Source organism: Dendrobates tinctorius, unplaced genomic scaffold (assembly GCF_039654945.1).
Source record: "Dendrobates tinctorius isolate UK_male_01 unplaced genomic scaffold, ASM3965494v1 ptg000128l, whole genome shotgun sequence".
Classification (NCBI taxonomy): domain Eukaryota; kingdom Metazoa; phylum Chordata; class Amphibia; order Anura; family Dendrobatidae; genus Dendrobates; species Dendrobates tinctorius.
This window is the reverse complement of record NW_027361796.1, coordinates 4,954,468-4,980,254: the sequence shown is the minus strand read 5'-3', so window position 1 is coordinate 4,980,254 and position 25,787 is coordinate 4,954,468. Positions and strand designations below refer to the sequence as shown.

Genomic DNA, 25,787 nt, shown 5'->3' with positions numbered 1-25,787 from the left:
AGTAAAGAGAAAGAAAAATTAAGAATGCTGGCTAAATCTACAGTGCAATTAATATGCTCAAGATGAAAAAGAAAACGGGGCTTCATCTGAGAGCTGTGGCAACTTACTGATGGGTCAATTTGATCATTGGTGACACCACGAAGAGTCATTTTTAATGGATGCTTCATAAATGGAGCCAGGCAGATCAAACTTTCCAAGTAATAGCCAATAGAGCGTTGTATATTGCAGTCATGATCCAAAGTTCCACCAATCAGAAGGCCCGGCTGATAATACAAGGAGGTACCTGGAAGAGAGAGACAGTGATGAGCTTTCTATGGAGTAAGCTTGGCAAGACGGAAGCCAAAGAACATTATGGACAAAGCCAAATATGCACCAGTATCATTCAAATTAGGTTCAGCCTTAAAGGGGAGAGCCAAGAAATCAACCTCTCACCCCACAGGCTTCCACTGGTCCCTGCGCCAGGCTCTACTCTCCCCGCTAATCTTGAGTCACAGCCTGCACAGATGGGGGTCACAACTACATTACAGGAGTCCTAGAACATCAGCCAGCGCAGCTAGGTATGTGATCAAGTAAAAGCCTGTCGGGATGCGGACAGAAACCCAACATGGTGCTCGGCAATGAAGTCTGAACCGGGCCTTAGAGCCATTCATTACGCACTGCTCTGAAATGGTACAAGGCCTAATAGAAATTAATGGTGTAATGGAAAAACAAGGCCACACACGATGTACAGCGTAGGGAAGCCACCACAAACTCGCAAACAGTATTGCACAACAACCTGGGTGGTAAAAAAAAAAACAAAAACCTGGAAAACAGAGCCAAAAAGACTGTACACCGAGCAAAGAAAACTTATGGCCACATATGATCTTTCAGATTTTCCATTATAAGCGACACACACACCTGGAATTTCCCTTACATTTCTGTTCACATGAGCGCGACTTCTGAAACCGACAGATCAAAATGGAAGAACAAAAGGAGGAGAACTGAATATTATTTCCAAGTGACTTCTATCATTAGGTTTCCATACTCTGTGTAAGGCCTCATTCACAGGTCTGTGCTTAAATATGAAAAAAATGGTGCCGTGTCATCAGTGTTTGGTTTTACCATCCAAGTGTCATCACAGAGATGAATGACAAAGCTTCTATCCTTTGCCATGTTAAATACGGACATCACACAGATTACACACTGACGCCATCCGTGTGCTGTACGTGTTCTTCACGCACCCATAGACTTGTATTGGCTCTAGTCATACGTGCTGCCAGAGAAAACCGGGCACGCCTGAGTTTTCATGGACACGGTCTGTGATAAACACAAATCACATATGTGAGTGAGGCGTAAAGTGTCACGTCAGGTAACAGATGGTATTTATACACACTGACCCACCCTAGATTATGCGGGTCCCCAATTGTAGATATCAATCTGCAGAATGTACATTTTTCCAGCATTTTGCTGCAGATTTCACCCATCCTAATGAGAGGGGTCCAAAGCGTGCCTATTTTACACAGCATTTGTCCTTAAAATACATGCAGAAATTTCTGCACCAAATACATAACCCCAATGATGGCCATTTTGTTCTGTCCAAAGCATGCTTTTTATCGGACCTTTTTATCCTAGAGTGTCCTATTGGGAAACTTTTCCACTTGTTAAATCCCCTGGTTTCTCTTTATTATGGCGGTGGACTGGGGCTGCACATCCTCTCACAGAGCAATCAGTGAGCACAGCGATTCTGATAGGATCATCTCCGGGAAATATGAGCAAGGAGCTCTTCCTTGGAATCAGAACCGATCAGCCAGCATTTGCTCCCCACACAAAATAAGGACTCAAGGACTGGGCAATTTTACACTTCCCTTCTTCCAAGAGCCATAACGTGATGATTTCCCCTCCGATCTAGCTGTACGGGGCCTGGGGTTTGTGGGACAAGTTGTACTATGGAATATTTAGAAAATTAGGAAGGGGAAAGGGAAATTTGTGCTCACCAAAATAGTCCTGTAAGCCGGTCGTGCCTAGGGATCAAATGGCTGACCACCATGTGTTGCAAACATGAAGAGAGAAGGAAGATCCGGCACTGGAGACTTGATAAAATCCACGATAAGTTTTATTCACATAATTTCATGATAAAACCATGAAGGGGAAAACAGACCCCCACGCCTGACGCATTTCGAACCTTACACCAGGTACTCTGAGGAAGAACCTGGTGTAAGGTTCGAAACGCGTCAGGCGTGGGGGTCTGTTTTCCCCTTCATGGTTTTATCATGAAATTATGTGAATAAAACTTATCGTGGATTTTATCAAGTCTCCAGTGCCGGATCTTCCTTCTCTCTTCATGTGTACTATGGAATGACACTACTAACTGTACAATGCAGTATACTGAATAATACAGCATGGCGTGTAAGATGTGGGCTTATCTCCCATCCCTGCTCCACACGCCACCCAACGAGCACTGTACATGTACGCCGCTTGTCGTTAAAGTGGTGCATCAACACTAAATGACTGTTCAGACCAAGCATATGTGAATGAGCTTGGTTTGGTCATTTTGTGCTAACAGACTAGCTTTAGCATGCGGTGTGCCCAGGCTCCAGCTTTTCCTTCACAGCTTGAACTACTTTTGGTGACTACATGCCATGGCATAATTTGAACACCCACCAAGACCTACTGTTCTGGAGATGCTCTCATCTAGTTATCGGGTCCTTACAATTGCCAATTTTTTCAGTTTTCACTACATGAAGAGTTGACCGTTCTTTGCTGGCTAATATATCTCACCTCATGACAGAAGTTACGGTAACTAGATAATTCAGGTTTTCCACTTCACTCATCAGTGGTATTAAAGGGGATTACCTTAGAACCTGGCATTTGTTTCCAAGAGGCCCTAGTAACTTATTAAATCCTATAGAAATATTATATTGAGCTCCAATATATTAGTATATTTATCCATTAAATGCCAAGACTACCTTGTGCAGTGAGGATGCCAAGACTGTGGGAGGCCAAAGAAGGTGTCCGGGGGGGGGGGGGGGGGTTGAGGCTGAGACCACAGAGGGGTGCAAGCACAAAAGAAGGGGAAGGGTTGTACACAGTTTTGGGTCATCCGTGGACTGCGTAACATTAAGACTAAGTTCACACATTGCATTTTGTTTCGCAGGCAAAACCTGCTTTCTTGGCAGTAAAGAAGCCAATTACAAAAAGTAGGTTTTGTCGAGTTATTATTGTCTCTTCTGCATGCTGATAAAGTTTAGTGCCACCCCACCTCCACTTTTCTAAGGTTTTTACACTACAAACAGCAAAAAAAATGATAGTTGATTTTTTGCACTTACCCATTGTTTCCTTTCCTATGGGTGCAAATGGTCACCACTTTCAGCATTTTTTCAGTTTCAAAACGCAGCAGTTCTCCAGATCAGTTAGGAAAATAGAACCAGTGTGTTTGCATGAGATTTCTGAATTATCATAGCTTTTGCTGGCACTGTAAAATGCAGATTAAAATTTGAACAAAAATTGCAGCAAAAATGCAACGTGTGGACAGAGCCTTAGGGTACGTGCACATGTTAAGTATTTGGTGCAAAAGCTTCTTCATCTGCTTAAAATAGACACAACTGTTGAGTTTTTTTGGTCCAGATTATTCGCCCCGCTTATTAGTATGGGTGAAATCTGCAGCAAATAACCCGAAAGACTTAACATACTGCAAATTTATATCTCCCAGCCACAAATGAGCAGCGTGTCCACGAGACTTCAGGATTCTCAGTCACTTGGCTGGCATCAGGAATCCCTTCAGGTTGTGACCAATCAGTGACAAATCTGCAACAAGTGCACAAGCCCTTACCAGTGCAGTTTCACATGGTTATGATCACAAGACCAGCCAGACGGATCCAGCGGTCACACACACGTAAAGGAGGTAGTTTGCTGAAATCTGGAGAGTCAGCAGTCTCGTGCCTCGAGTCTGGTCCATGTTGCCCGGACATGTCAGCCCGGCCTTAGCCTTTAGACCGCTGTTCAGTAGGACAAGTTTTGCTTAGTACATTTTTATTAAGAAAATAAACACCAACGCATAGACTCTCAGCTTGTACTTTGCTCAGCAGGGCTGCCAAAGCAAAGCCACCTCCAGAGAATGATTACAGCTTCCCATCCATCCCAGTTGTTGCGTGATCACCACATTACATGAGACAATATTGAATATTTGCTTTCTGGGTGAATCTCTGGAGGTTATAAGCGAGCCTTAACACACAGCCATCTCATGCTGCTGGCAGCCCAGGCAGAAGTCACTAGACTTGCAATGTCAATAATGGATTAGTGCACAGCGGCCGCATGATACAGATCTAGAACACAGTATGACAAATCACACTTCTTTGGATCTCCACAACAATTTCACAATTCCATTGCATTCAAACCTTAAAGGGGGAATGTCGGCACAAAATATGACGGTTCAAACCAAGCAAAGGCACATGGTGCACCCTTGGCATGGCCGAGCAGTTCTGAGCCTTCCCACATTTGTTTGCCCCTTTATCTCTGCCCTTCAAAGCAGGGCTGTGGAGTCAGTAAGGGTACTGTTCCACTTAGCGACGCTCCAGCGATCCCGACAACGATACAACATGGTAAGAATCGCTGGTAAGTCGCTACATGGTCGCTAGTAAGCTGTCTAACAGGCAGATATATTCGACGCAGCAACGATCCGGCGATCCGTATAACGACCTCGGCGGTCGTTGGGACCTTGTCACACAGCAGCTATTCTGACGACTCCCGCCTACATCCCCGAGTTCTGAGTCGTCAACGAGGTCGCTTGTCGGCATCAAACACAAAAATGCATGCTGGCCAGCGCAACACCAGCGATCAAAAAATGGCCCAGGATATTCGAGCACGATCAGCGAGATCGCAGCGGGGGCCCAGTCGCCGCTGCGTGTCACATGTAGCGAGATCGCTGTTGCGCCACAAAATCTGTAATGTTTCAGCGATCTCGCTATGCGAGATGGGGCCTTAAGACAAACCTCCGACTCCTCAATTTCAATGACACCGACTCCATCAAAATGGGCTCCGACTCCACAGCCTTGCCAGGAGTGTGGAATCAGTAAGCAAAACCTTCGACTCAAGTCTCCTCAATTTCCATGACACCTCAATCAAGGAAGAGGCGGAAAGAGATGGATGGAAAAATTATAGGTTGGAAGGTCACTGAGCTACTTATCTATGTGGGGTGAACCAAAGAACTGGGCTTGGGCGACGGTGATTTGTGATGACAGACTCTCTAAAAAGCTGCACTTTTTCAGAAAAAAAAAAAAAAAAAAAAAAAGCTGTTGTCCTAAGCTATTAAGAGGTAGATAACTGCAATAGAAGATTTAGGCTGCGTTCACACGTCGCAGTTTTTTCGAGGCGTTCTTTAACGCGCGATTTTGCAGCGAAAACGCAAAAAAACAGCATCCCATGCATTCCTATGTGATTCCGCAATGCTGTGTTAATGCTGTGGATTGTTCCACGGCGGAATCGCATTGCGGAAAAATCCGCAGCATGCTCATTATTTTGCGAAATTGCGGGGATTCCGCCCACATAGGAATGCATTGTTCTGCTTACTTTCTGCATGTGGCTGTGCCCACCATGCGAAAAGTAAGCAGAACATTTGCGGATGGTACCCACGGTCCGGAGGAGAGGAGACTGTACCATATCCCTGTAAAAAATAGAATTAAAATTAAAAAAAAAAAATCGGGTTATATTCACCTTCCGACGTCCCACGCAGCGTCCCCAGGCTTCAGCGATACACGCAGCAGCTCCTGTTCCCAGTGATGCATTGCGATAATGACCTTTGCTGACTTCGCTGTCTCGCGATACTGTAGCAGTCTCGCGAGACATCGACAAAGGTCATTGCCACAATGCATCACTGGGAACGGGACCTGCCAAAGCATCGCGGAGGCCTGTTTTTGCGTCCCCCTTGGATAAAAAAAAAAAAAAAAAAAAAAAAAGAAAATCTGCCCCCAACCACCCCACAAAAGGCGCACTTACCCCCTCTCTCTTCCCATTGCCCTGTAGTGGGTGGCATATGGGGTAATATAAAGAGATAGATAGATAGATATACACTGCTCAAAAAAATAAAGGGAACACTAGAATACCACATCCTAGATATCTCTGAACGAAATATTCCAGTTGCAAATTTTTATTCGTTGCATAGTGGAATGTGTTCAGAACAATAAAACAATTATCAAAATGAATATCCCATCGAGGACCGCTTTTGGAATGATACTCAAACTCAAAATGGAAAATCAAATTACAGGCTGATCCAACTTCAGTGGAAACGTCTCATGACAAGGAAAAGATGCTCAGTAGTGTGTGTGGCCTCCACACCGGTCATGCTGAAGGATGTTGCAGGCAGCAGATCGCTCTCCACAGTGTCTCCAGACTCTGTCACATGTGCTCAGTGTGAACCTGCTTTCATCTGTGAAGAGCACAGGGCACCAGTGGCGAATTTGCCAATCCTGGTGTTCTGTGGCAAATGCCAAGCGTCCTACACGGTGTTGGGCTGTGAGCACAACCCCCATCTGTGGACGTCGGGCACTCAGACCATCCTCATGGAGTCGGTTTCTAACCGTTTTTGCAGACACATGCACATTTGTGGCCTGCTGGAGGTCATTTTGCAGGGCTAAGGCAGTGCTCCTCCTGTTCCTCCTTGCACAAAGGCGGAATTAGCGGTCCTGCTGCTGGGTTGTTGCCCTCCTACGGCCCCCTCCAGGTCTCCTGGCTTGTCTCCTGGTAGCGCCTCCAGCCTCTGGACACTACCCTGACAGACAGCAAACCTTCTTGCCGCAGCTCGCATTGATGTGCCATCCTGGATGAGCTGCAATAGCAATTGTGTGGGTTGTAGAGTCCATCTCATGCTACCACGAGTGTGAAAGCACAACCAACATTCAAAAGTGACCAAAGCATCAGCAAGAAAGCATTAGTACTGAGATGTGTCTGTGTTCCCCTCCTGCAGAACGACTCCTTTATTGAAGGTGTCTTGATAATTGCCAATAATTTCCATCTGTTGTCTATTCCATTTGCACAACAGCATGTGAAATTGATAGTCAATCAGTGCTGCTTCCTAAGTGGACAGTATGATTTCACAGAAGTTTGATTTACTTGGATAGAGATTAGAGATAGATATATGTGTGTGTCACTGATTATATAATTATATAGTGCTGTCGGATTTTTTTCTCGAACCCGTTGAATTGCATTGGCGAGTCTCATACAAGAATCGCAGCAATACGAGAAAAAAAAAAAAAAAAAAAAAAAAAAAAAATCGCAAGTGAGATGTCACCTATTGAATAACATTGGTCCAAGTACAATCCGATTTTTTAGCGATGAGCGAACTTGCTGGGATAAGGTAAGCGGAGCATGCTCGAAAAATGTTTGAATCCCCACACCTGCATGTCTCCTAGCAAACAGGAAAACCCTGCTTGTGTTGCAGCTGTCTAGCAGCCTTGAGACATGCAGGCGCGGGGACTCAAACATAGTATTTGAGTACACTGAAGTCACTCAGCACACGAGCATGCTCCGATAACACCGTATACGAGCACGTTCACTCATCACTAGTCAATGACAAAGTAGTGGACAACCTCTTGAAAGCAATGTAACAGCAACTGGCTATGAACACTTTTACTTTGGCTTCATTTACACACCAGTATATGTGTACCAAAACCAGGAGGGTCTACAAGACATAGAATAGGTGTCAATCTTTCAATTATAGTTTTTCCCTATATGAAAGAATCCTGGTTTGGGAATATAAACACTGATGAAAAACAGTAACATGTGAATAGCCCCTTAAAGGGAACCTATGTTGAAACTGGTAACTGAGCTACAAGCAGTATGTAACAGAGCAGGAGGAGCTGACCAGATTTACTGTATATACATTTTTGTAGGGAAATGTTTCACTAAGACGTGTATTTTATTCATTGAAACCCTTTATGTGTGCAAAAGAGTCCAGTGGGCTATCCTTTTCAATGACAGTCTTCCCTGTATGACTGTATTCATGAGTCTGGCAGGCGGTCCTATTTAGTGAATGAGTCTTCCCTATATGACTGTATGCATGAGTCCAGCGGGCAGTCCTATTCAGGGAATGAGTCTTCCCTGTACGACTGCATTCATGAGTCCGGCGGGCCGTCCTTTTCAGGGGATGAGTATCCCCTGTATGACTGTATGCATGAGTCCAGCAGGCAGTCCTTTTCAGGGAACGAGTCTTCCCTGTATGCATGAGTCCAGCAGGCAGTCCTTTTCAGGGAATGAGTCTTCCCTGTATGCATGAGTCCGGCGGGCAGTCCTATTCAGGGAATGAGTCTTCCCTGTATGCATGAGTCCGGCGGGCAGTCCTATTCAGGGAATGAGTCTTCCCTGTATGCATGAGTCCGGCGGGCAGTCCTATTCAGGGAATGAGTCTTCCCTGTATGCATGAGTCCGGCGGGCAGTCCTATTCAGGGAATGAGTCTTCCCTGTATGCATGAGTCCGGCGGGCAGTCCTATTCAGGGAATGAGTCTTCCCTGTATGCATGAGTCCGGCGGGCAGTCCTATTCAGGGAACGAGTCTTCCCTGTATGCATGAGTCCGGCGGGCAGTCCTATTCAGGGAACGAGTCTTCCCTGTATGCATGAGTCCGGCGGGCAGTCCTATTCAGGGAACGAGTCTTCCCTGTATGCATGAGTCCGGCGGGCAGTCCTATTCAGGGAATGAGTCTTCCCTGTATGCATGAGTTCGGCGGGCAGTCCTATTCAGGGAATGAGTCTTCCCTGTATGCATGAGTCCGGCGGGCAGTCCTATTCAGGAAATGAGTCTTCCCTGTATGCATGAGTTCGGCGGGCAGTCCTATTCAGGGAATGAGTCTTCCCTGTATGCATGAGTCCGGCGGGCAGTCCTATTCAGGGAATGAGTCTTCCCTGTAATGCATGAGTCCGGCGGGCAGTCCTATTCAGGGAATGAGTCTTCCCTGTATGCATGAGTCCGGCGGGCAGTCCTATTCAGGGAATGAGTCTTCCCTGTATGCATGAGTCCGGCGGGCAGTCCTATTCAGGGAATGAGTCTTCCCTGTATGCATGAGTCCGGCGGGCAGTCCTATTCAGGGAATGAGTCTTCCCTGTATGCATGAGTCCGGCGGGCAGTCCTATTCAGGGAACGAGTCTTCCCTGTATGCATGAGTCCGGCAGGCAGTCCTATTCAGGGAATGAGTCTTCCCTGTATGCATGAGTTCGGCGGGCAGTCCTATTCAGGGAGTGAGTCTTCCCTGTATGCATGAGTTCGGCGGGCAGTCCTATTCAGGGAATGACAGCTGTATGTAAACAGTGATTTCACTGAAACCAAAGTTCTGTGCCAGAAAGAGGGGCGCGAGCTCAGCCGGGAGGCAAGAAGCAGGCTCTTGTGGGGCACATTGTATATATACGTATCTGCTGCTCAACCCACCAGCCCAGTTAGCCTACTATATAGTTTTATGTTTATACGTATCATAACTTGTTTTATTTACATACTTCCGATTTTTTATATTCTCTGCTCTGACGTAATCATTTTTCTGCTTTTTCATACAACTTCTCTATTAGGTCACAGTCACGCATATATTGCAACCTTTGGCTTAACATTGTAGCTCACAGCCATCTCCTCTGATCCCCCACTTATTCGTACTTTGATGGGGACAGGGAGGCAACATACTGGTAGCGATTTATTTCCTAGAGTTCACCTGACATCTGTCGCAGTTTTTCCCCAATGCTGTGTAGGTACCAACTTTGCCCCAATCAGTTTCTTAATACAGCACCAGGTCAAGAGCTGCAACCTGGTAATGAGACGCAGCAGCCTGGCAAGCTCATCATATCCTACTATACTGAGAAAATCCATTCAACGCAACACATATGTATTGTAGATGTCATATAGGGCACAACTGCACCAGGCACTGTATACCGTACTCTGCATCAACATTACTCGGCACTGGCTTCCAGCTTCGTCAATCACAGGCATCCATTGCTAAAAGGAAACGCATATAACCAGCTAAATTCAAAGCTTTCATAAGGTTTTCCCACTGGCTGCGTAACAAGCAGAAAGAGGAATTCTGGGTGCGGTTAGCACCATCTAAGCCACTTGGAAGGACAAACTGGGGTGGAGACGGCTGCAGAAACTCACTGGAGTACCTTGTACAACACCAGATTGTAGAAAAGTCAGCATTATAATCATAAAAAAAAAAAAAAAAAACAACAAAGCAAAATAATAGTACAAACTGCAGGATCACTGCAAGCTGCGCATCACTGCTCTCTGGAACGTGTCTGCTGCAGCCTGGACCACTACGCAATACTCACCAGTCTGATTGATCTCTATTCTCGTTCCATTTGTTATTTTATCCATCAGTCTGATGAAACTTGCTTCAAAGTCTGCAATAAAGAAAATGCTGATTAGCTATAGAATAGAAAATGAAAAAAAAAAAAAAAAAAACTACTCAACAATGAAAGATGAGCATGAGAGGGAACCAGGTGCATAAGACATACAGAACGTAGTAATACACACACATCTGAACACGGGTGTTACCTCTCCTAAAAGTACAGCTACTGATTAAGGGCTCATTCAGATGTCCGTTTCCGTGCACGAGTTCTAGCCGGGTTTTTCACAGACAGAAGGCGCACCTAATATACATACTCACATGTCTGATTTGTTTTTCAGACTGAGTGGCCTACAGAAAATCATGGAGGCATCTCTGACATTGATCCAAATGTCAGATCTAAATCTTGGATGCCAAGTCTATGCATTTATCAAGGACAGGAATTTTTTTTTCTCGGGAGAGAAAAAAAAACCTGCTCAGATGAAACAAACTGATAAAGACCTGATGAAAATAGAACCGTCTTTCTTGTACATGTAAAAAAAAAGGGACGTATGAATGAGCCCCAAGTATGATATATAGCAAGGAGGATTGTCCAATATTGATCAGTGTCAAATCAAGCTTGCCGATTCAAAGTCCATGGATCTGTGGACAAAAACGGACAGCACATGGAGTAATCTGTTTGCTGTCCATTTTTCATGTAAGAACGTTGACAATGTCTGTAAAGCGCTGTGGAATTAATAGTGCTTTATAAGTCAAATAAACACCTCCATCAGTTTTTTTCCCCTAGAAAATGGATGGGAAAAATTGACACTGACCAAATTCTGATCAATTTGGTCAAAAACATTGATGAAACTCAGCTTATTCTTCACAATCAAGAAATATCACTGGCGTGTGAAGGAGCTTAGAGCGATCTACTACACCAACAATGCATGCCCTTCATTTATCAGGAATTGGGTGGGCACCAGAAGGCGAATCCCCCGGAATCATAAAATGATTGCGTATTCTACCTAGCAAACCTTTTAAATGGAACCTGTCACATCTAACCTGAAAGTGACCAGAGGGATGAGGGGCGTTTTATGAAACCTAAATAATGTGACAGGTTCCCTTCAAGGTCCAGATGCTGGAAAGTATCTTGTGAAAAGCCACAGATAAGTTGTTGCAATAGGCCCGAGTAAGGCACTGTTCACACTGCGTTTATGCAACACCTCAAGTTTTGTCTGAAATCTCAAAAAATTGATTTTAAACAAAACCCAAAACGAGCGATAGTCTGCAATGAGTTCTGATGGACAATGCTTGGGCTTTTTCTGGCCATGTCTGGCAAAATAATGTAGTAATGTCATTGAAGGGCTCTGCATGAAACTTTTTTTTTTCTTTTATTCAGACAGAACTCCATGACGCAGTGTGAACATGGTCTAAAAACGAGCGAGGTGATCATTGGCAGAAATGTTTGATATGACTAAGTATATTATTGTAATAGAAATAGACTTTCCCCATGAGGCAAAGTCACTAAATGCTAATGGCATTATTGTGGCCCAAATGTCATTGTCTCATCCGTCATATACCTGTGCAGGATATAACAGCAGAGTCTCCTGTCACTGAGCGGGTATAACAGTATTCAGCCATTCTCGCCTACACTAGTAAGTAATGCTGGATACCGGACCTAAGCCTGGATCACAGGAGAAGAACATCTAGCAAGCCAAGCAGGGAATCTGCCCCTAGCGATGCAGATATGTGAGGGGATATTGCTGCCTCCATTGTCAGTACTGACTCGCTAACCACAGAGTCAGCCTGTGTCTAGTCTCCCACGGTTGATAACAGAAAGCAACAGATACCAGCCATAAAGAAAAAAGATCAGACTTGGGGTGTAACACTAAGCAAAGGAAAGAGACCCATCTACACTAAGCCTGTTCCTAGCCTCATACAGCTGATACAAAGAACAGCAGCCAAACCCTACAGGGTGACACCACTAGCTATAGACTTTACTACAACATTCCCACAGTCTGCCTGTTCCTAGACTCACATGGCTGACACCAAACAGCAGCCAGACACTACAGGGTGAGAACACCACTAGCTATAGACCATACTACAATATTCCCACAGTCTGCCTGTGCCGAGCTTCATATGGCTGATACCAGAGAACAGCAGCCAGACACTACAGGGTGACAACACGACTAGCTATAGACCATACTACAACATTCCCACAGTCTGCCTGTGCCCAGACTCACATGGCTGACACCAGAGAACAGCAGCCAGACACTACAGGGTGACACCACTAGCTATAGACCATACTACAATATTCCCACAGTCTGCCTGTGCCCAGCCTCATATGGCTGAGAACAGCAGCCAGACACTACAGGGTGAGAACAACACTAGCTATAGACTATACTACAACATTCCCACAGTCAGTCTGTGCCTAGCCTCACACGGCTAACACCAGAGAACAGTAGCCAGACACTACAGGGTGGCACCACTAGCTATAGACCATACTACAACATTCCCACAGTCTGCCTGTGCCCAGCCTCACACGGCTGACACCAGAGAACAGCAGCCAGACACTACAGGGTGAGAACACCACTAGCTATAGACCATACTACAACATTCCCACAGTCTGCCTGAGCCCAGCCTCAGATGGCTGACACCAGAGAACAGTAGCCAGACATTAAAGGGTGACACCACTAGCTATAGACCATACTACAACATTCCCACAGTCTGCCTGAGCCCAGCCTCACATGGCTGACACAAGAGAACAGCAGCCAGACACTACAGGGTGACACCACTAGCTATAGACTATACTACAACATTCCCACAGTCTGCCTGTGCCTAGTCTCACATGGCTGACACCAGAGAACAGCAGCCAGACACTACAGGGTGACACCACTAGCTATAGACCATACTACAATATTCCCACAGTCAGCCTGTGCCCAGCCTCATATGGCTGACACCAGAGAACAGTAGCCAGACACTACAGGGTGACACCACTAGCTATAGACCATACTACAACATTCCCACAGTCTGCCTGTGCTCAGCCTCACATGGCTGACACCAGAGAACAGCAGCCAGACACTACAGGGTGAGAACACCACTAGCTATAGACTATACTACAATATTCCCACAGTCTGCCTGTGCTCAGCCTCACATGGCTGACACCAGAGAACAGCAGCCAGACACTACAGGGTGACACCATTAGCTATAGACCATACTACAACATTCCCACAGTCTGCCTGAGCCCAGCCTCACATGGCTGACACCAGAGAACAGCAGCCAGACACTACAGGGTGACACCACTAGCTATAGACTATACTACAACATTCCCACAGTCTGCCTGTGCCCAGCCTCACATGGCTGACACCAGAGAACAGCAGCCAGACACTACAGGGTGACACCACTAGCTATAGACCATACTACAACATTCCCACAGTCTGCCTGTGCCCAGCCTCACCTGGCTGACACCAGAGAACAGCAGCCAGACACTACAGGGTGACACCACTAGCTATAGACTATACTACAACATTCCCACAGTCTGACTGTGCCTAGCCTCACATGGCTGACACCAGAGAACAGCAGCCAGACACTACAGGGTGACACCACTAGCTATAGACTATACTACAACATTCCCACAGTCTGCCTGTGCCCAGCCTCACATGGCTGACACCAGAGAACAGCAGCCAGACACTACAGGGTGACACCACTAGCTATAGACCATACTACAATATTCCCACAGTCAGCCTGTGCCCAGCCTCATATGGCTGACACCAGAGAACAGTAGCCAGACACTACAGGGTGAGAACACCACTAGCTATAGACCATACTACAACATTCCCACAGTCTGCCTGAGCCCAGCCTCACATGGCTGACACCAGAGAACAGCAGCCAGACACTACAGGGTGACACCACTAGCTATAGACTATACTACAACATTCCCACAGTCTGCCTGTGCCCAGCCTCACATGGCTGACACCAGAGAACAGCAGCCAGACACTACAGGGTGACACCACTAGCTATAGACTATACTACAACATTCCCACAGTCTGCCTGTGCCCAGCCTCACCTGGCTGACACCAGAGAACAGCAGCCAGACACTACAGGGTGACACCACTAGCTATAGACTATACTATAACATTCCCACAGTCTGCCTGTGCCCAGCCTCACATGGCTGACACCAGAGAACAGCAGCCAGACACTACAGGGTGACACCACTAGCTATAGACTATACTACAACATTCCCACCGTCTGCCTGTGCCCAGCCTCACATGGCTGACACCAGAGAACAGCAGCCAGACACTACAGGGTGACACCACTAGCTATAGACCATACTACAATATTCCCACAGTCAGCCTGTGCCCAGCCTCATATGGCTGACACCAGAGAACAGTAGCCAGACACTACAGGGTGAGAACACCACTAGCTATAGACCATACTACAACATTCCCACAGTCTGCCTGAGCCCAGCCTCACATGGCTGACACCAGAGAACAGCAGCCAGACACTACAGGGTGACACCACTAGCTATAGACTATACTACAACATTCCCACAGTCTGCCTGTGCCCAGCCTCACATGGCTGACACCAGAGAACAGCAGCCAGACACTACAGGGTGACACCACTAGCTAGACTATACTACAACATTCCCACAGTCTGCCTGTGCCCAGCCTCACATGGCTGACACCAGAGAACAGCAGCCAGACACTACAGGGTGACACCACTAGCTATAGACCATACTACAACATTCCCACAGTCTGCCTGAGCCTAGTCTCACATGGCTGACACCAGAGAACAGCAGCCAGACACTACAGGGTGACACCACTAGCTATAGACCATACTACAACATTCCCACAGTCTGCCTGTGCCCAGCCTCACATGGCTGACACCAGAGAACAGCAGCCAGACACTACAGGGTGACACCACTAGCTATAGACCATACTACAATATTCCCACAGACAGCCTGTGCCCAGCCTCATATGGCTGACACCAGAGAACAGTAGCCAGACACTACAGGGTGAGAACACCACTAGCTATAGACCATACTACAACATTCCCACAGTCTGCCTGAGCCCAGCCTCACATGGCTGACACCAGAGAACAGCAGCCAGACACTACAGGGTGACACCACTAGCTATAGACTATACTACAACATTCCCACAGTCTGCCTGTGCCCAGCCTCACATGGCTGACACCAGAGAACAGCAGCCAGACACTACAGGGTGACACCACTAGCTATAGACTATACTACAACATTCCCACAGTCTGCCTGTGCCCAGCCTCACATGGCTGACACCAGAGAACAGCAGCCAGACACTACAGGGTGACACCACTAGCTAAAGACCATACTACAACATTCCCACAGTCTGCCTGAGCCTAGTCTTACATGGCTGACACCAGAGAACAGCAGCCAGACACTACAGGGTGACACCACTAGCTATAGACCATACTACAATATTTCCACAGTCAGCCTGTGCCCAGCCTCATATGGCTGACACCAGAGAACAGTAGCCAGACACTACAGGGTGACACCACTAGCTATAGACCATACTACAACATTCCCACAGTCTGCCTGTGCTCAGCCTCACATGGCTGACACCAGAGAACAGCAGCCAGACACTACAGGGTGACACCACTAGCTATAGACTATACTACAATATTCCCACAGTCAGCCTGTGCCCAGCCTCATATGGCTGACACCAGAGAACAGTAGCCAGACACTACAGGGTGAGAACACCACTAGCTATAGACTATACTACAACATTCCCACAGTCTGCCTGTGCCCAGCCTCACATGGCTGACACCAGAGAACAGCAGCCAGACACTACAGGGTGAGAACACCACTAGCTATAGACTATACTACAACATTCCCACAGTCAGTCTGTGCCTAGCCTCACACGGCTGACACCAGAGAACAGTAGCCAGCAGGGCTGTGGAGTCGGAGTCGGAGTCGTGGAGTCGGAGCTCATTTTGGTGGAGTTGGAGTCGGTATAAAATGGAGCGACTCCGACTCCTAAAATATATAATAAATTGGGTACAGTAATTCAATGCAGGATGTGCTGAATATTTTTTCATAGGAGTTTGGGAAAGTTATGAAATGTCCTATAAATGGCTGTTCTATTCCTGATCTAAGGTTACATTCACACACAGCGTTTTTCCTGTGTTTTTTGAGGATACGTTTTTCAGCTGCAAAAGCTGATCATCTTTTTAAAAAACAGCATCACCTGAAAGGTTTTTGAGCTCATAGATAATGTTTTCAATAGCAAAAGCAGATTAGAAATCTGTTCTATCTATCCATTTATCCATATCTGTCTATCCAAATCGTATCTGTACCAAAAAGAATGAAAACCGGGTAGTACACCAATATATATTCTGTTCTATCTAAATATCTTGATTATTGGATCATAAAAATGATTAAATGTCTGAGGTTCACATTGTACTACAATAAATTTTTCACTCAAATATAAGCAATATGTGTGGGAGTCGGAGTCGTGGAGTCGGAGTTGGAGTCGGTGTAAGGGAAATTGAGGAGTCGGAGTCGCAGGTTTGGCTTACCGACTCCACAGCCCTGGTAGCCAGACACAACAGGGTGACACCACTAGCTATAGACCATACTACAACATTCCCACAGTCAGTCTGTGCCAAGCCTCACACGGCTGACACCAGAGAACAGCAGCCAGACACTACAGGGTGACACCACTAGCTATAGACCATACTACAACATTCCCACAGTCTGCCTGAGCCTAGTCTCACATGGCTGACACCAGAGAACAGTAGCCAGACACCACTAGCTATAGACTATACTACAACATTCCCACAGTCTGCCTGAGCCCAGCCTCACATGGCTGACACCAGAGAACAGCAGCCAGACACTACAGGGTGACACCACTAGCTATAGACTATACTACAACATTCCCACAGTCTGCCTGTGCCCAGCCTCACATGGCTGACACCAGAGAACAGCAGCCAGACACTACAAGGTGACACCACTAGCTATAGACCATACTACAACATTCCCACAGTCTGCCTGTGCTCAGCCTCACATGGCTGACACCAGAGAACAGCAGCCAGACACTACAGGGTGACACCACTAGCTATAGACTATACTACAACATTCCCACAGTCTGCCTGTGCCTAGCCTCACATGGCTGACACCAGAGAACAGCAGCCAGACACTACAGGGTGACACCACTAGCTATAGACTATACTACAACATTCCCACAGTCTGCCTGTGCCCAGCCTCACATGGCTGACACCAGAGAACAGCAGCCAAACCCTACAGGGTGACACCACTAGCTATAGACCATACTACAACATTCCCACAGTCTGCCTGAGCCCAGCCTCACATGGCTGACACCAGAGAACAGCAGCCAGACACTACAGGGTGAGAACACCACTAGCTATAGACCATACTACAACATTCCCACAGTCTGCCTGAGCCCAGCCTCACATGGCTGACACCAGAGAACAGCAGCCAGACACTACAGGGTGAGAACACCACTAGCTATAGACTATACTACAACATTCCCAGTGTCTGCCTGTGCCCAGCCTCACATGGCTGACACCAGAGAACAGCAGCCAGACTACAGGGTGACACCACTAGCTATAGACTATACTACAACATTCCCACAGTCTGCCTGAGCCCAGCCTCACATGGCTGACACCAGAGAACAGCAGCCAGACACTACAGGGTGAGAACACCACTAGCTATAGACCATACTACAACATTCCCACAGTCTGCCTGTGCCCAGCCTCACATGGCTGACACCAGAGAACAGCAGCCAGACACTACAGGGTGACACCACTAGCTATAGACCATACTACAACATTCCCACAGTCTGCCTGAGCCCAGCCTCACATGGCTGACACCAGAGAACAGCTGCCAGACACTACAGGGTGAGAACACCACTAGCTATAGACTATACTACAACATTACCAGTGTCTGCCTGTGCTCAGCCTCACATGGCTGACACCAGAGAACAGCAGCCAGACTACAGGGTGACACCACTAGCTATAGACCATACTACAACATTCCCACAGTCTGCCTGAGCCCAGCCTCACATGGCTGACACCAGAGAACAGCAGCCAGACACTACAGGGTGAGAACACCACTAGCTATAGACCATACTACAACATTCCCACAGTCTGCCTGAGCCCAGCCTCACATGGCTGACACCAGAGAACAGCAGCCAGACACTACAGGGTGAGAACACCACTAGCTATAGACTATACTACAACATTCCCAGTGTCTGCCTGTGCCCAGCCTCACATGGCTGACACCAGAGAACAGCAGCCAGACTACAGGGTGACACCACTAGCTATAGACCATACTACAACATTCCCACAGTCTGCTTGAGCCCAGCCTCACATGGCTGACACCAGAGAACAGCAGCCAGACACTACAGGGTGAGAACACCACTAGCTATAAGACTATACTACAACATTCCCAGTGTCTGCCTGTGCCCAGCCTCACATGGCTGACACCAGAGAACAGCAGCCAGACACTACAGGGTGACACCACTAGCTATAGACCATACTACAACATTCCCACAGTCTGCCTGTGCCCAGCCTCACATGGCTGACACCAGAGAACAGCAGCCAGACTACAGGGTGAGAACACCACTACCTATAGACCATACTACAACATTCCCACAGTCTGCCTGAGCCCAGCCTCACATGGCTGACACCAGAGAACAGCAGCCAGACACTACAGGGTGAGAACACCACTAGCTATAGACTATACTACAACATTCCCAGTGTCTGCCTGTGCCCAGCCTCACATGGCTGACACCAGAGAACAGCAGCCAGACACTACAGGGTGACACCACTAGCTATAGACCATACTACAACATTTCCACAGTCTGCCTGTGCCCAGCCTCACATGGCTGACACCAGAGAACAGCAGCCAGACACTACAGGGTGACACCACTAGCTATAGACTATACTACAACATTCCCACAGTCTGCCTGTGCCCAGCCTCACATGGCTGACACCAGAGAACAGCAGCCAGACACTACAGGGTGACACCACTAGCTATAGACTATACTACAACATTCCCACAGTCTGCCTGTGCCCAGCCTCACATGGCTGACACCAGAGAACAGCAGCCAGACACTACAGGGTGACACCACTAGCTATAGACCATACTACAACATTCCCACAGTCTGTGCCCAGCCTCACACGGCTGACACCAGAGAACAGCAGCCAGACACTACAGGGTGAGAACACCACTAGCTATAGACCATACTACAACATTCCCACAGTCAGTCTGTGCCCAGCCTCACATGGCTGACACCAGAGAACAGCAGCCAGACACTACAGGGTGAGAACACCACTAGCTATAGACTATACTACAACATTACCAGTGTCTGCCTGTGCTCAGCCTCACATGGCTGACACCAGAGAACAGCAGCCAGACACTACAGGGTGACACCACTAGCTATAGACCATACTACAACATTCCCACAGTCTGCCTGTGCTCAGCCTCACATGGCTGACACCAGAGAACAGCAGCCAGACTACAGGGTGACACCACTAGCTATAGACCATACTACAATATTCCCACAGTCTGCCTGTGCCCAGCCTCACATGGCTGACACCAGAGAACAGCAGCCAGACACTACAGGGTGACACCACTAGCTATAGACCATACTACAACATTTCCACAGTCTGCCTGTGCCCAGCCTCACATGGCTGACACCAGAAAACAGCAGCCAGACACTACAGGGTGAGAACACCACTAGCTATAGACTATACTACAACATTCCCACAGTCTGCCTGTGCCCAGCCTCACATGGCTGACACCAGATTACAGCAGCCAGACACTACAGGGTGACACCACTAGCTATAGACCATACTACAACATTCCCACAGTCTGCCTGTGCCCAGCCTCACATGGCTGACACCAGAGAACAGCAGCCAGACACTACAGGGTGAGAACACCACTAGCTATAGACCATACTACAACATTCCCACAGTCTGCCTGTGCTCAGCCTCACATGGCTGACACCAGAGAACAGCAGCCAGACACTACAGGGTGACACCACTAGCTATAGACCATACTACAACATTCCCACAGTCTGCCTGTGCCCAGCCTCACATGGCTGACACCAGAGAACAGCAGCCAAACCCTACAGGGTGACACCACTAGCTATAGACCATACTACAACATTCCCAGTCTGCCTGAGCCCAGCCTCACATGGCTGACACCAGAGAACAGCAGCCAGACACTACAGGGTGAGAACACCACTAGCTATAGACTATACTACAACATTCCCAGTGTCTGCCTGTGCCCAGCCTCACATGGCTGACACCAGAGAACAGCAGCCAGACTACAGGGTGACACCACTAGCTATAGACCATACTACAACATTCTCACAGTCTGCTTGAGCCCAGCCTCACATGGCTGACACCAGAGAACAGCAGCCAGACACTACAGGGTGAGAACACCACTAGCTATAGACTATACTACAACATTCCCAGTGTCTGCCTGTGCCCAGCCTCACATGGCTGACACCAGAGAACAGCAGCCAGACACTACAGGGTGACACCACTAGCTATAGACCATACTACAACATTCCCACAGTCTGCCTGTGCCCAGCCTCACATGGCTGACACCAGAGAACAGCAGCCAGACTACAGGGTGAGAACACCACTAGCTATAGACCATACTACAACATTCCCACAGTCTGCCTGTGCCCAGCCTCACGTGGCTGACACCAGAGAACAGCAGCCAGACACTACAGGGTGACACCACTAGCTATAGACCATACTACAACATTCCCACAGTCTGCCTGTGCCCAGCCTCACATGGCTGACACCAGAGAACAGCAGCCAAACCCTACAGGGTGACACCACTAGCTATAAACCATACTACAACATTCCCACAGTCTGCCTGAGCCCAGCCTCACATGGCTGACACCAGAGAACAGCAGCCAGACACTACAGGGTGAGAACACCACTAGCTATAGACTATACTACAACATTCCCAGTGTCTGCCTGTGCCCAGCCTCACATGGCTGACACCAGAGAACAGCAGCCAGACTACAGGGTGACACCACTAGCTATAGACTATACTACAACATTCCCACAGTCTGCCTGAGCCCAGCCTCACATGGCTGACACCAGAGAACAGCAGCCAGACACTACAGGGTGAGAACACCACTAGCTATAGACTATACTACAACATTCCCACAGTCTGCCTGTGCCCAGCCTCACATGGCTGACACCAGAGAACAGCAGCCAGACACTACAGGGTGACACCACTAGCTATAGACCATACTACAACATTCCCACAGTCTGCCTGAGCCCAGCCTCACACAGCTGACACCAGAGAACAGCAGCCAGACACTACAGGGTGACACCACTAGCTATAGACTATACTACAACATTACCAGTGTCTGCCTGTGCTCAGCCTCACATGGCTGACACCAGAGAACAGCAGCCAGACACTACAGGGTGAGAACACCACTAGCTATAGACTATACTACAACATTCCCACAGTCTGCCTGTGCCCAGCCTCACATGGCTGACACCAGAGAACAGCAGCCAGACTACAGGGTGACACCACTAGCTATAGACTATACTACAACATTCCCACAGTCTGCCTGAGCCCAGCCTCACACGGCTGACACCAGAGAACAGCAGCCAGACACTACAGGGTGACACCACTAGCTATAGACTATACTACAACATTACCAGTGTCTGCCTGTGCTCAGCCTCACATGGCTGACACCAGAGAACAGCAGCCAGACACTACAGGGTGACACCACTAGCTATAGACCATACTACAACATTCCCACAGTCTGCCTGTGCCCAGCCTCACATGGCTGACACCAGAGAACAGCAGCCAGACACTACAGGGTGACACCACTAGCTATAGACCATACTACAACATTCCCACAGTCTGCCTGAGCCCAGCCTCACATGGCTGACACCAGAGAACAGCAGCCAGACACTACAGGGTGACACCACTAGCTATAGACCATACTACAACATTCCCACAGTCTGCCTGTGCCCAGCCTCACATGGCTGACACCAGAGAACAGCAGCCAGACACTACAGGGTGACACCACTAGCTATAGACTATACTACAACATTACCAGTGTCTGCCTGTGCTCAGCCTCACATGGCTGACACCAGAGAACAGCAGCCAGACACTACAGGGTGAGAACACCACTAGCTATAGACCATACTACAACATTCCCACAGTCTGCCTGTGCCCAGCCTCACATGGCTGACACCAGAGAATAGCAGCCAGACACTACAGGGTGACACCACTAGCTATAGACCATACTACAACATTCCCACAGTCTGCCTGTGCCCAGCCTCACATGGCTGACACCAGAGAACAGCAGCCAGACACTACAGGGTGACACCACTAGCTATAGACCATACTACAACATTCTCACAGTCTGCCTGTGCCCAGCCTCATATGGCTGACACCAGAGAACAGCAGCCAGACACTACAGGGTGACACCACTAGCTATAGACCATACTACAACATTCCCACAGTCTGCCTGTGCCCAGCCTCACATGGCTGACACCAGAGAACAGCAGCCAGACACTACAGGGTGACACCACTAGCTATAGACCATACTACAACATTCTCACAGTCTGCCTGTGCCCAGCCTCACATGGCTGACACCAGAGAACAGCAGCCAGACACTACAGGGTGACACCACTAGCTATAGACCATACTACAACATTCCCAGTCTGCCTGTGCCCAGCCTCACATGGCTGACACCAGAGAACAGCAGCCAGACACTACAGGGTGAGAACACCACTAGCTATAGACCATACTACAACATTCTCACAGTCTGCCTGTGCCCAGCCTCACATGGCTGACACCAGAGAACAGCAGCCAGACACTACAGGGTGACACCACTAGCTATAGACCATACTACAACATTCTCACAGTCTGCCTGTGCCCAGCCTCACATGGCTGACACCAGAGAACAGCAGCCAGACACTACAGGGTGAGAACACCACTAGCTATAGACAATACTACAACATTCTCACAGTCTGCCTGTGCCCAGCCTCACATGGCTGACACCAGAGAACAGCAGCCAGACACTACAGGGTGACACCACTAGCTATAGACCATACTACAACATTCCCAGTCTGCCTGTGCCCAGCCTCACATGGCTGACACCAGAGAACAGCAGCCAGACACTACAGGGTGACACCACTAGCTATAGACCATACTACAACATTCCCACAGTCTGCCTGTGCCCAGCCTCACATGGCTGACACCAGAGAACAGCAGCCAGACACTACAGGGTGACACCACTAGCTATAGACCATACTACAACATTCCCACAGTCTGCCTGTGCCCAGCCTCACATGGCTGACACCAGAGAACAGCAGCCAGACACTACAGGGTGACACCACTAGCTATAGACTATACTACAACATTCCCACAGTCTGCCTGTGCCCAGCCTCACATGGCTGACACCAGAGAACAGCAGCCAGACACTACAGGGTGACACCACTAGCTATAGACTATACTACAACATTCCCACAGTCTGCCTGTGCCCAGCCTCACATGGCTGACACCAGAGAACAGCAGCCAGACACTACAGGGTGAGAACACCACTAGCTATAGACTATACTACAACATTCCCAGTGTCTGCCTGTGCCCAGCCTCACATGGCTGACACCAGAGAACAGCAGCCAGACACTACAGGGTGACACCACTAGCTATAGACTATACTACAACATTCCCACAGTCTGCCTGTGCCCAGCCTCACATGGCTGACACCAGAGAACAGCAGCCAGACACTACAGGGTGACACCACTAGCTATAGACTATACTACAACATTCCCACAGTCTGCCTGTGCCCAGCCTCACATGGCTGACACCAGAGAACAGCAGCCAGACACTACAGGGTGACACCACTAGCTATAGACTATACTACAACATTCCCATTCTGCCTGAGCCCAGCCTCACATGGCTGACACCAGAGAACAGCAGCCAGACACTACAGGGTGAGAACACCACTAGCTATAGACTATACTACAACATTCCCACAGTCTGCCTGAGCCCAGCCTCACATGGCTGACACCAGAGAACAGCAGCCAGACACTACAGGGTGAGAACACCACTAGCTATAGACTATACTACAACATTCCCACAGTCTGCCTGTGCCCAGCCACACATGGCTGACACCAGAGAACAGCAGCCAGACACTACAGGGTGACACCACTAGCTATAGACCATACTACAACATTCTCACAGTCTGCCTGTGCCCAGCCTCACATGGCTGACACCAGAGAACAGCAGCCAGACACTACAGGGTGACACCACTAGCTATAGACCATACTACAACATTCCCACAGTCTGCCTGTGCCCAGCCTCACATGGCTGACACCAGAGAACAGCAGCTAGCAGCTGGAAGCGGCAGGGTGATGACCACTCTCGTTATGGCGGTCCCTCATATGGCAGAGGAAACCCCCATCTACAGTCAGCCTCACATGGCTGATACCGGGGAACAGCAGATAGCAGGCATGTACTAAAGGGATGAGGCTTGGGGTGTAATCCATGGCGGGGGAACAGACGCAGGCGCAGTCTCCCCGGACTCTGCACGCAGCACTTACCCCTCATTCCCGGGCTCTCGTCCTTCCCCCGGATCCCGTGGATTCTCACCGGCCTCCCGCTCAGGGTGGACAGCACCAGCCGCTGCCTGAGGAAGTTGCAGCCCTCGAATCGCAGGCAGTGCCCGTCACTCGCCATGTCGCCTCCGCCTGACGAGGGGCAGCAGCCACAGCGCGCACACGTGGTTTGGAACGGGAAGTCGGATTGAGCGCACAGCCTGAGGTCACAGGTCATATGAACGGGGTGGAGTCAACGCGATACCCAAACGGTAGCGTCTAGGTAAATGCTAGACTGTATGGGCTCCTTCCAGGTGTGATGTCAGCTCTGGGGGCGTGTCATACCAGGGGGGGCGTGTTCTGACAGCAAAGGCAGGAAGAGAAGACGCCATTACACGTGTCTCTACGTGTATGGGCTCCTTCCAGGTCCTGACTGCAGCCCATACAATCTAGCTGGCTCACTACTGTAGATATAGACTGTACGGGCTCCTGTCAGGTATATATTATTGTAGATATAGACTGTATGGCTCCTGTCAGGTATATATTATTGTAGATACAGACTGTATGGGCTCCTGTCAGGTATATATTACTGTAGATATAGACTGTAAGGGCTCCTATCAGGTATATATTATTGTAGATATAGACTGTAAGGGCTCCTGTCAGGTATATATTATTGTAGATATAGACTGTACAGGCTCCTGTCAGGTATATATTATTGTAGATACAGACTCTACAGGCTCCTGTCAGGTATATATTATTATAGATACAGACTGTATGGCTCCTGTCAGGTATATATTATTGTAGATACAGACTCTACAGGCTCCTGTCAGGTATATATTATTGTAGATACAGACTGTACGGGCTCCTGTCAGGTATATATTATTGTAGATATAGACTGTACGGGCTCCTGTCAGGTATATATTATTGT

At 48.3% G+C, this 25,787-nt stretch overlaps 1 protein-coding gene across 2 annotated transcripts in view; it reads right to left on the bottom strand.

Annotated features, from left to right (window-relative positions):
* RCL1 (RNA terminal phosphate cyclase like 1) overlaps nucleotides 1-25,160 on the bottom strand; it is a 56,377-nt gene extending 31,217 nt beyond the window's left edge. Inside the window, exons 1-3 of one of the 2 annotated variants that reach the window (XM_073542629.1) lie at nucleotides 24,866-25,160; nucleotides 10,272-10,343; nucleotides 108-283 (exon numbers count right to left, since the gene is read on the bottom strand). In XM_073542629.1, coding sequence (XP_073398730.1) covers nucleotides 108-283; nucleotides 10,272-10,343; nucleotides 24,866-25,097 — 480 coding nt within the window. In that variant the 5' untranslated portion in view covers nucleotides 25,098-25,160. Of the gene's footprint in view, nucleotides 1-107; nucleotides 284-3,305; nucleotides 3,768-10,271; nucleotides 10,344-24,865 lie in introns of those variants that run through there. The other variant, XM_073542630.1, reaches the window with a different exon arrangement.
* Between the last annotated feature and the right edge of the window lie 627 nt (nucleotides 25,161-25,787).